The sequence below is a fragment of the Pseudoliparis swirei genome, chromosome 8 (assembly GCF_029220125.1).
Source record: "Pseudoliparis swirei isolate HS2019 ecotype Mariana Trench chromosome 8, NWPU_hadal_v1, whole genome shotgun sequence".
Lineage (NCBI taxonomy): Eukaryota > Metazoa > Chordata > Actinopteri > Perciformes > Liparidae > Pseudoliparis > Pseudoliparis swirei.
Genome location: NC_079395.1, coordinates 14,294,947 through 14,305,814, shown reverse-complemented (window position 1 = coordinate 14,305,814; position 10,868 = coordinate 14,294,947). Strand labels below are relative to the sequence as shown.

Genomic DNA, 10,868 nt, shown 5'->3' with positions numbered 1-10,868 from the left:
TGGCCTTTTTCTGTTTATTTCCCTTTATCTGACCTTTGTTTATTGTTTTTGAACGGAAGCCTACAACTGAGCTGCACCTCTGCAGTTTCTCACGGCCGTGTATATGTATGAGTGGAATTCATTCATGAATATAACGTAGGCTATAGTTGAAGGTGGTTCGGGTCTAGCTAGCTGGGCCATAGACTACTAGTATATACATACAGTCAGAGTTTAGCTCGGTGGTTTTGCTCTTTAAACACTTCCCTACCATGTTGCATACAGGAGTCGCGCGTGGGGAGATCCGCTGGTGACAGACACTGCTCTTAATATTGAAGCGAGGCTACCATTTTTACTTTTAGTTTCAGCCTCGTCTCTCTTTGTCTCGTGAGCACACCTCGTGCGCTCTGTCTCGCCAAAGCGCAGTCAATACTCAACAACTTGGAATAAACACGGAAGCGAATCCGACGAAAACCGCGTTGTGGTCACGGTTCCGGGTCGAATACCGGGGTCGAATACCGGGGGACCGGCAGCCCGTATCTCACCCGGGTCATTGTGCGGAACAGACCGACTGTCCTCGCACTCGTGAACGCTAGTAACCTCCCTGACGTCCCCGCTGCTCCGAGCACGCGCCACCTCCAGCGCTCCAATCGCTGACGGAGAAATGCCCTGACGTCATCCCACAGCTTCCGGGCTGCTAGCGCTGGTGCAGATGATGCTCAAATTTAGAATTTCACTTAATTTTACATACGTTTAATAATAGACGAGCAGCTGAGATTCAGAACCGAAAGCCCCCCGTTAATAAGACGGTATCGATATCATGGCAGATCACCGGTGACCACGGCGAAGAGACCGGATACGACCCCTCCGACGACGCAGAAACGAGGTAACGATAAGAATGGAAAGCGCTCTGCAGATGTTGATGAGAGGCACGGGCTGTTACCGCCGGTCACCGCGACCCCTCGCCTCCATGTGTGTTCAGCCCGAGGCGAGTCCCGCCGCTCGGCTGTGGACTGGCTGTTCGCGGTGTGACTGATTGGTACGACGTCAGCAGCTGCGGTGGTTAGCCGGACCCCGGTATGCTAGCTGCTAGCGCCCCGGACCAGCCGCCCGCCCGCTGCCCGGCGCCGCTTCTCGGTTATCGCCGTTCCTGCTGCCTCGTGTCTCGCGTGGATTATCGAGTGGGGAATTTTAAGATGTCGACGCACACGAACCAAAACCTTGTCGAAACCACACACACGCGTATCCAGCGCTTCTCAGGACTAACCACGCGGATACGATGTTGAAACACGTAAACTCAACAGTGGGCGGAGGCTGGGTTAATAAAGTATCTGAGATATTATCATAATATTCAAATAAAAAAGGGAGACAGTGAGCAGCATCCCGATTCTCGTTCAGATGAGGGGAATGTGGATCAAGTGTGTTTATTATTAGAGCTTGGAGATGAAATCATCAGGGACTGTTGAAAGCTGTCTTAATCTGTGGTGTTTATCTCCAAACTCAGTTGTCTCTGTCATTATTGAACACTGAGTACTTTTACACGTGTGTGTGTGTGTGTGTGTGTGTGTGTGTGTGTTTAATACTACTTGGCATTACAATGATGCTGATATGTTGGTTTAAAATCCAAATATGTGGTTGCTTATGCTTATTACAACTGTGTGTCACAGTAATATTAGTTTCTTCTCCAGTTAGCTTTGTTGTCCTTTTCTTCATGTGGCACATTGCTGTTGAAATAGTTATCCAGAACAGGTGTGTCCAATTCCCCGAAAGTGAAGAACCCAATGACTAAACCTGTGTCATACGTCCTGATTTGCCCGTGGCTGTGATGCTTTGTCCAGTTTTCTCTTCCCAGATATGTACAATAGAAAAGTGTCAGTTGGTTTTGGTATTTGGGTGCATTAGCCAGTCTCACGGGAGAAACATGTTCAACCAGTAGGACTGGGACGGCTTTCGCAGCATGTATTCAAGTAGTTGATAGTAAAGGCAGTGGCTGTTTGCATTCCCATGAAACACTTGAAATATACAGTGTGGGTTCCCTCCGGGTTCTCCGGCTTCCTACTACAGTCCAAAGACATGCAGGTTAATTGGACTCTAAATTATATATATATATATATATATATACACACCTGTACTCTTTGATTGCATGAACATCCACATGCATATACATATACATGATGCTTTGAACAGCGAGGGGTAGTGATGGTTTGCCTGCTGTGTCGTGTTATAATGCGATAGTGTCTCAGTCCTTCCGGGAGCAGCAGAGTGTGACGCAGTGCAGGTGATCGGTGCTGTGTGGCCTAGTTTCACACTCTTAGTAATATTTAGATTGTTTCTTGTGTCTTGTGGTTGCACAAGGCCAGGAGCAGCCAACCTCGTCGGTCAGTGTTGGATTATTTCTCAGTATTGTCACATTATCTGTCTCCCACATGACCTCGACGCAGCAGAATGAGTCGCGGTCACTATCTCCATGCTCGGGCTCGGATGCTGCACGGCTACACTGCAAATTTCACCGTGTCCAAGCTAAGAATAACTGGGATGACGGTCAGAGGCGATCCAAAGGTTTTAGTGGTATCGGCAAACAAATGAGAGAGTAACACACGCTGCAATACTTCATTAGTAAACACTAGAATAGCTTGTGGTAGGAGTTGCAAGCCAGTGGTGAGGCGTAGAGAGGATATGAATAATTCCTGAAAATTAGAGAAGCAATGTTTTCATGTGAAACAAAATGGAAATTACAAAGCAGCAAATTCTCCCATATCTCAGCGACGATTCATCTTCTGTCCAGCAACTAAATAACTCATCATCCCAGCACTATTATTTAATGTTGCTGATGTTCAGGATCCTCGCATCATGCTTTGTCCTTAAGGATGAGATCAACAAGGCCAGCGGATCTGGTGAAATAGAAAGGGCTGACTGAGAACCGGCCTTAGAATACAAAGAGATGGTCTTCAGGCAAGCAGGGATTCATTTACCAGACGGCAGGAGCACGCATTTGATGCAGCACAATATTTCCAAATGTGCTGATGCATCTTTTCATTCCAGACTCTACTTCTAAAATGTCATGTTGTGCCTCTCTGTCGCAGGTCTGGTTGGCCTGCTGCGCCAAAGAACCACCGCCTGCAACCCTCAGCCACAGCAGCCGTCCCAATACTTGAGGATCAGTGACGAGCGCCTCATCGCTCCGCCTGGTTTGCTTCACCTCCGGCGCTGACGTCATCCCCCAAACATGAGGTTGAAGGAGGACATGAACCCCCTGCTGCTGCAGGTCTTCCGCTCCGTCGTCTGGGTCTACTCGGTCATCACCTTCATACCCTGGTACTTCTTCTCCGGGGCGGGCGACAACTTGGAACGGGCCCGCCGGATCAAGGCGACCTCAGTTTGTGGCAACCCAGCCGGGCCGTACAGGGCCGTCAACAGCCAAGAGAAGCTGTCGGCGTGGCTGCAGCCGAAGGTGGACACCCTGGACAAGATGTTTGAATACGCTGCGAGTCGGTTTCCAAAGAGAGACTGTCTGGGCACCAGGGAGGTGCTCAGTGAGGAGGATGAGCTCCAGCCCAACGGCAAGGTCTTCAAAAAGGTGAGAGACACTGGCCGCTTCCTTCTGCCAACTTGCAGCAGATTGTGTGTCAACGCCATCCCTTTGTTGTTGATAGATAGATATGTACTTTATTAATCCCCAAGGGGAAATTTGTCGTAACAGTAGCAGCACCAATAAACTAAACACACAAGAATAAAAATAAAATATAAAAAACAGGGATGAAAGATAAAGATGTATACAAAGTAAAATATAAAATAAAATATATATGTATCTATACAACATATATGAATACACAATACAATACTAATGACAAATTAAATTTGTTGTCAGGATATAGTCCGGTGGGTGGGTGGTTCCGCTCATCACGTGTCGGTGTGGAACTGTCTATGAGTCTGTGGGAGGGCAGGGTGTTTGCTTGTGTGTGTGAGGCGGACGGAGACGTCTGCCGCTCTGTACCGTGTGAGGAAGAGCAGGTGTTCTGGCTGCTTTGTCTCCTCGTTAACGCCGCCGTGGCTTCCAACGCCCTGTAGATGGCGCTAACTGACTGCTTGTGAAGAACGACGTGTCGGTAACATCAGACCTCTTTCAGATTCAACGGTCAATACTGCACATGACCTTTTATTATATTGTAAAAACCGATGGACAGTGATCATATTAATAATTCAATAGACGTGAATACCATGGGTGCAAGGTTCCTAAAATCATTTGAGCACTATTATATTTGTCATAATGACCTCCGGAGAAGATGCTCAGGCATGGAGAACGTATTTACATGCATCAGGTTTCATGTTGGTTGGTGTAGTATTTTTGAGATAATCCTGAGTGTTGCATATCATCTTTGCTTGTTCTAGGTAATACTCGGGAACTATAACTGGCTGTCCTACGAGGAGACCTACGAGGCGGCGAGGTGTTTTGGCAGCGGCCTGGCAGCGCTCGGCCAGAAGCCCCAGTGTAACATCGCCATCTTCTGTGAGACCAGAGCAGAGTGGATCGTGGCGGCACAAGCCTGCTTCATGTACAATTTCCCACGTGAGTGACAAGAAGACGAATAAATGTGCATTCGCGCACGATCTCCGATGCGCGTTAAAGGCCTCGAGACGACTGACCGATCTAACTGGCTTTGAATGTTGACAGTTGTGACCCTGTACTCCACCCTCGGACCCACGGCCATCGCGCACGGCCTGAACGAGACGGAGATCACGCACATCATCACAAGCAAAGAGCTGCTTCAGAGCCGTCTCAAGGTAGCTGCTTTGCTGTCGTCACGTGTCTCCGCCATTCTCTGACTTACAGGTTGTTTATCGTGTGCAACATTTGGCGATGAAGCTCGGTTCTGTTTGCGTGATTCAAATGGTTCCTCTCGCTCGCCCTCCTCCCTCCCTCCTTCACCCGTCTCCATGTGCCAGGCCATAGTGTGCGATGTTCCGAGGCTGCAGTACATCATTCTAGTCGACAACAAACCCGCAAGCTGGCCAAACATTCCCAGGGGCATCATGGTCTACAGCATGGATGCGGTGAAGGAGATGGGATCCAAGCCTGAAAACGGTGAGTATCTGAGAGCATTGTGATTAAAGAGGTTTTCTTATTTTGTCAGGGAAATGGAGGCTTAATATAAAGCCATCACCCTGGTGTGTAATTGGAGTGATGTGCTGTGCTTGGAGTCAGGAAGAGGTCAAATCCACACTTGCCAAGCACCCAATGTCAGAATGAGAAATCTGAAGAAACTGAAATGAAGTTTCTCTTGAGCCACATTCATGATATTCCTCTTAGCGTGTTCGATAGAGAAAACACTCGAATATTATTAAAGATTGGAAATACAACACAATATACCGTCCATGCAAAATATTTTTTTAATTCATTTTAGCCAAGTTTCCTTCACAATCATGTAGAAAGAATTCCATGAAACGGTGCAATAGTTTGCGTTAATATTCATTAAAAGAGGAGATCAGGTAGAACAAAATCCTAAATTATCTTATGCTCAATCGATATTTGATCAAGAATCGGCTGAAAATTGAGGATTTGCTGCTATTATTTTTTTATTTCAAATAAAATATATTTAGCTTTTGGTTGGTTTGTTCGAGCAAAACAAGCATCTTGGTCTTCGTTCCTATTTTATAGACTAAATGATAAATTAGTAAAATTATGGATACATTAAATGACAATGATAACAGTTGTCGCCTTATTTTCTGACCCTTTAATAGCATACTGCTGTTAGAAAAGTATCTTCTTACATCTCTGTACTTTAGTGAGCAGAGAATTCTTCATAAAAACGTATTATTACAATTAACGTGTATATTACTGTGTTATCCATTTCCTCTCCAACAATCACCCCTCGGTTCTTCTGCCTCTGCAGTAGCTGTTGACCGCAGACAGCCAGAGAACTCAGACCTCGCGGTCATCATGTACACCAGCGGCTCCACAGGCATTCCCAAGGGTGTCATGATCTCCCATGGCAACATCATCGCTGGCATCACTGGCATGGCTGAGCGACTCCCGAACCTCAAGTATGCCAATACCAGATTCCCCTCCTCTCTGTTTCTTGTGTTCTGCAATCTACAAGATATCTCCGACTGCTTCGGAAATGAAACATCTCTCCTCGCACCCCTAATCACCACCGCCTCACTCGGTTATCTTGCGTGTCCATTGTGGAAATTAACCTGCAATGTTTGTGTGCCGGCAGTGAAACGGACACGTATATCGGCTACCTGCCGCTGGCCCACGTTTTGGAGCTCAGCGCTGAACTTGTGTGCATCTCTCACGGCTGTCGCATCGGCTACTCCTCCCCTCAGACTCTATCTGACCAGGTCAGTGTATAAACACACACACACACACCTTGTGGACAGCAGGTGTTGTATACGCGGTGCCTGAATTGGACATTGTTGCACAGTTCCTCTGGGTAGAGGTGCATACCTAGACTCACCAGGAGGTGTCAGTACACAGTATGGGTACTGACACATCTCAGCCAGCATATGTCACATTTATTGGTGAGATTTATTGGGTGCTCTGTAAATACAGCTGAGGAAAAAAAATATATCAATGATGTATTTTGGCTTCTTTTTGTCTTCTGCATAGTCTACCAAGATAAAGAAGGGCAGTAAAGGGGACACCAGTCTCCTGAAACCGACTCTCATGGCTGCTGTACCAGTAAGTCTTTTGTATCACTTCAAAAAACGCATCAGTCCGGTCATTATTAGTCACACGGCCTCTAACTAACATTCCTGACATTCTGAAACTGTAGTCGGACCATCAAATAAGTGCTAAATAACAGCCACAGAGTATCGACTTCAAATGTCTCACAGAGTTTTCCCACCTGCTGCGTTTAGGAGATCATGGATCGGATCTACAAGAATGTGATGACCAAAGTCGAGGAGATGAGCAAACTCGAGAAGGCGCTCTTTGTGCTGGCCTACAACTACAAGATGGAGCAGATCTCCAAGGGCTACAGCACACCTCTCTGCGACAGGTAAAACCCTCATCATCCTCCCTGGTGACCTCATGACCTCATGTCAACACTGAGTCTCTACAAAAGGGGGAGGGCTTTATTCTCTAGCGCATGTGAATCACTGCATGATATTGATGCTGATGTTGTGTTTATACGGGGGGGATTCTTTCGTGCTAATCAATAACGTGGTAAAAGTCTGAATGGCAACAAGTTGTTGTTGGTGCTCATCTCTTCCTCCTCCTCTTCCTCCTCCCCCACAGTCTGGTGTTTAAACGCGTGCGTGCACTCCTGGGAGGGAACATGCGGGTTCTGCTTTCTGGCGGCGCTCCACTCTCAGCCGCCACACAGCGCTTCATGAACATCTGCCTGTGCTGCCCGGTGGGGCAGGGCTACGGCCTGACGGAGACCTGTGGAGCCGGCACCATCAGCGAGAGTAAGAGACTCCATGTCCATGTCAGCGGATGTTTTTCGACCATCCTTTGGGAAATGAACAGACTAGCAAAGAGGGAAAAAATGATTTGTTGTCATTACCTTAATTTAGTCTCTAATTGAGTTTCTTGTTTTTCAGTTTGGGACTACAGCACAGGACGGGTTGGTGCTCCACTGGTTTGCTCAGAGATCCGACTGAAGGACTGGGAGGAGGGTGAGTCAATTGGCAACAGCCCAACGTGAGAGAAGGCAACAAATGCATTGATGTTCTAATGGTGTTTGTGCTCCTCTAGGTGGTTACTACAGCACCAACAAGCCCAACCCACGGGGGGAGATTGTGATTGGCGGTCCGAATGTAACCATGGGCTACTACAAGAATGAAACCAAAAACCGCGAGGACTTTTTTGTGGATGAGCGCGGCCAGAGGTGGTTCTGTACAGGAGACATCGGAGAGTTCCACGCTGACGGATGCCTCAAGATCATCGGTGTGTGTGTGTGTGTGTGTGTGTTGGACAAGCGTAACATCGATCAGGATTGTGACATATGTCCTCCCCCCCAACAGACCGTAAGAAGGACCTGGTGAAATTGCAGGCAGGCGAGTACGTCTCTCTGGGAAAAGTGGAGGCTGTTTTGAAGAACTGCTCCCTCATAGACAACATCTGTGCCTACGCCAACAGGTAGAATCCTGCGCCGGTCCGGTTCTCTGCTTCCTCTCCTGCGAATGGCGTGGGGAAACCAACTAAACCCGTGTCCTCTTTCGTGCTCAATCTTTAGCGACCAGTCGTACGTGATAAGCTTCGTGGTGCCCAACCACAAGCAGCTGATGGTGCTGGCGGAGCAGATGCAGGTGAGGGGCACATGGGAGGAGATGTGCAACAACTCCCAGATGGAGAAGGAGGTCCTACGCATCATTACCGAGGCTGCTATCTCAGGTAGGGAGACGAAGCCCGTCTGTCCTCTTCGCTCGTTTCTCGTTCTGCCACTGCACTCAAACCCCGAGTGGAGGTTCTCTGTGCAGTGACTAGACGGCTCAGTCATGGCGTTTTCCTCGCACCCCAGACTTGCACCAGTCTCGCCCTGTAAATGTCCCTCTAACCTGTGACTCTGCTCTCCCTCCCACACAACCAGCACAAATGGAGCGATTTGAGATCCCGAAGAAGATCCGTCTGAGTGCTGAGGCCTGGACGCCGGAGACCGGGCTGGTCACTGACGCTTTCAAACTGAAGCGCAAGGAGCTTAAAACACACTACCAAGACGACATCGAGAGGATGTACGGGGGGAAATAACACACACAGACACACTCCTAGCAACATGTCTATATATATATACACATATATATATACATGTGTGTGTGTATATATATATACTTGTACTCAAGTTCAGCCCAGAAGCCACTATACTTGGAATACTTGGAGGGGAGTTATACTATAGATACAGCTAACGCACACATCATTCCAGACACATACGAGTCTCACGCCGCTCCTCCTCAGCGTCCCTCCGACCAGCTCCGATCAAAAGAGGGGGAACGCTCTGGAATCCAGCTCGATGCTCCCTGTGAAGACCAGAAGGCAGAAGGCCCCTCACAGGAACACTGAAACGGCCGGATGTGCACGGTGCGACACACTCACCGGCTCCCCTCTGATGGATTCAGCCCTTTGCGTCGCCGCGACAACTGAGGTGGCACACAAAGTCAGACGTCCGCGTGACTCGAAGTGAAACAAATGTCAGGCTAGATGTGTATCTGGATCAATGTCAGCGCGCCCTCTTTGTTGCTTTGTTGCCAATTTGTTAATGCTAATGTCTGTCGATGAGCTTTGTTTGTTGTCTTTCCCTCCCCTTCTGCCTGTGTCCCACAGTGTACATGTCAGTGTGTTGACTGACTCGTAGAAGCCATCCAGTGGTCAGTCCCCTCTGCTCTCGCCTTTATCAAAGGCTCCATTGGGACCGTTTCCATCCTGCTCTTTGGCCCCAGCTTCATTTTGTTCCCCCATCTTCTCAGCCCCTAGATACGTCCTAACCTGTGTCGTATTGGTTATGTTATCGGTTCATTGACCGAGCCCTGCCCCGAGGCACTGTGGAGGTCTCCAAGGGAACTTTCCCCAGCTTCAAACATTGTTCCATTAGTTGGCCCCATTACATTTTGGCACGAGTTATCCTTTTCTTTTGCCATCGGTCTAGTTACTGTTACTTTTGTATTTTTTACTTATGAATATGAACTCCAAAATCAATGTGCAATATTGATACACACATTTTAAACTGAAGTATGTCGGAAGGAGAAGCAGAAAAGCCCACGCATACAGCAGCCCCGCATAGTGTATGAATGCTTAAGCCTTTTGCTCATGTGGGACGATCCGTAGGAAGACAAGCATAGGAATAAAGGAGGGGGGGTCCAGAGACACTGATGGAGCCCGTTTGAACATATTTGCTGAACAATGTAAAGTCCTTTAATAATGTAATGAGTTTTAATAAGACTGCAAAGTGGAAAACAACACTTGGCATTGTAGAAATTGCATGGTGGAAAGTGTGCAACTGTACCAAAACACTTGAATATATATATTTGAGAGAGAAATGAGAGGATCGCACTCCAGTCAAAAAACTGAAGAAATTGTTTATAAATACACTCCTTATTGAAATGTGAGTATACATAAACTCACCAGACCTCATAGAGAGCCGTTGTATCTCCAAATTGGTATTGCTGTATGATTCTGTATGTGCAATGTATATAAAAGGGTCAACTGCCATTTGTTTGATCTCCTGTATGACGTACACATTAATTGCTGTATGTTTTCAAATGCGTGGTTATTCTCGTTAGGTTAATGAGCAGAAGAGTATAAAGTGTGTTGTCAATGGTTCTTTTGTAAGGTCGACTTCGCTCCCACAGCTGACCTCTTAGAATTCAAGCCTTGCTTTGCTTTGAAGACGTTTAGCATTAACATAGGTACAGTCGGGTACTCTATCTCCTTCTTTTATCAGATGTCTACTGGCATAACGTTAGCATAAATACATATGGACAGTACTATCACGGAAGGGGAAGCCGTTCCTCCCTTCCCGTTTCTTTAAAAACGGTTGTTTTTCCTGACATTTCAGTGGAAGGTCAGTAGCTCTCTGTGCTGTGTGCTGCTTTCCCTCCGCCTGGCGAGAGGTGGCTAGTGGCCTTCTAACACACATGAGCTGTCTTCAGGGGTCTTAAGAATGTGAAGCACTTCCCATGTTTGGTTGGAAGCGCGCGATGCCGTGCACTGCTAGGTTGAGAGGGGAGGGGATCAATGGTTCAAGTTCATTCAAACTACCAATACGTGTACAGGTGTGAAGTCTCCAGTAAACATATTTAATAATCTCTGTTACCGTCTAGTTTTGGGGGTCTCCTCCTTGTTTCGTGCGGTTAAAGGTTACCCTGTGAGTCGGGTCTCCTTCCTTATTTATTTGTGATTTGGCCTTGACAATATTGTAATGAAATGAAAATTAAAAAAAGTGTGTGTTGTA

General features: G+C 47.3%; 1 protein-coding gene across 1 annotated transcript; it reads left to right on the top strand.

Moving 5' to 3' along the window:
* The first annotated feature begins 625 nt into the window (after positions 1-625).
* On the top strand, positions 626-10,868 carry acsl3b (acyl-CoA synthetase long chain family member 3b). Its single transcript, XM_056421451.1, has 15 exons — positions 626-862; positions 3,060-3,553; positions 4,366-4,543; positions 4,649-4,758; positions 4,921-5,059; positions 5,868-6,018; positions 6,195-6,318; positions 6,587-6,658; positions 6,838-6,977; positions 7,217-7,389; positions 7,525-7,599; positions 7,679-7,870; positions 7,948-8,062; positions 8,160-8,317; positions 8,514-10,868. Exons 2-15 carry the CDS (start codon positions 3,203-3,205, stop codon positions 8,669-8,671), a joined length of 2,136 nt encoding a protein of 711 aa, XP_056277426.1. The 5' UTR covers positions 626-862; positions 3,060-3,202; the 3' UTR covers positions 8,672-10,868.

Excerpts from the sequence above, each read along its gene's own strand:
- acsl3b (XM_056421451.1), top strand. The coding sequence starts at position 3,203 with ATGAGGTTGAAGGAGGACATGAACCCCCTGCTGCTGCAGGTCTTCCGC. Across the intron at positions 4,544-4,648 it reads CTTCATGTACAATTTCCCAC|TTGTGACCCTGTACTCCACC; the intron begins GTGAGTGACAAG and ends GAATGTTGACAG. Across the intron at positions 8,063-8,159 it reads ATCTGTGCCTACGCCAACAG|CGACCAGTCGTACGTGATAA; the intron begins GTAGAATCCTGC and ends CTCAATCTTTAG.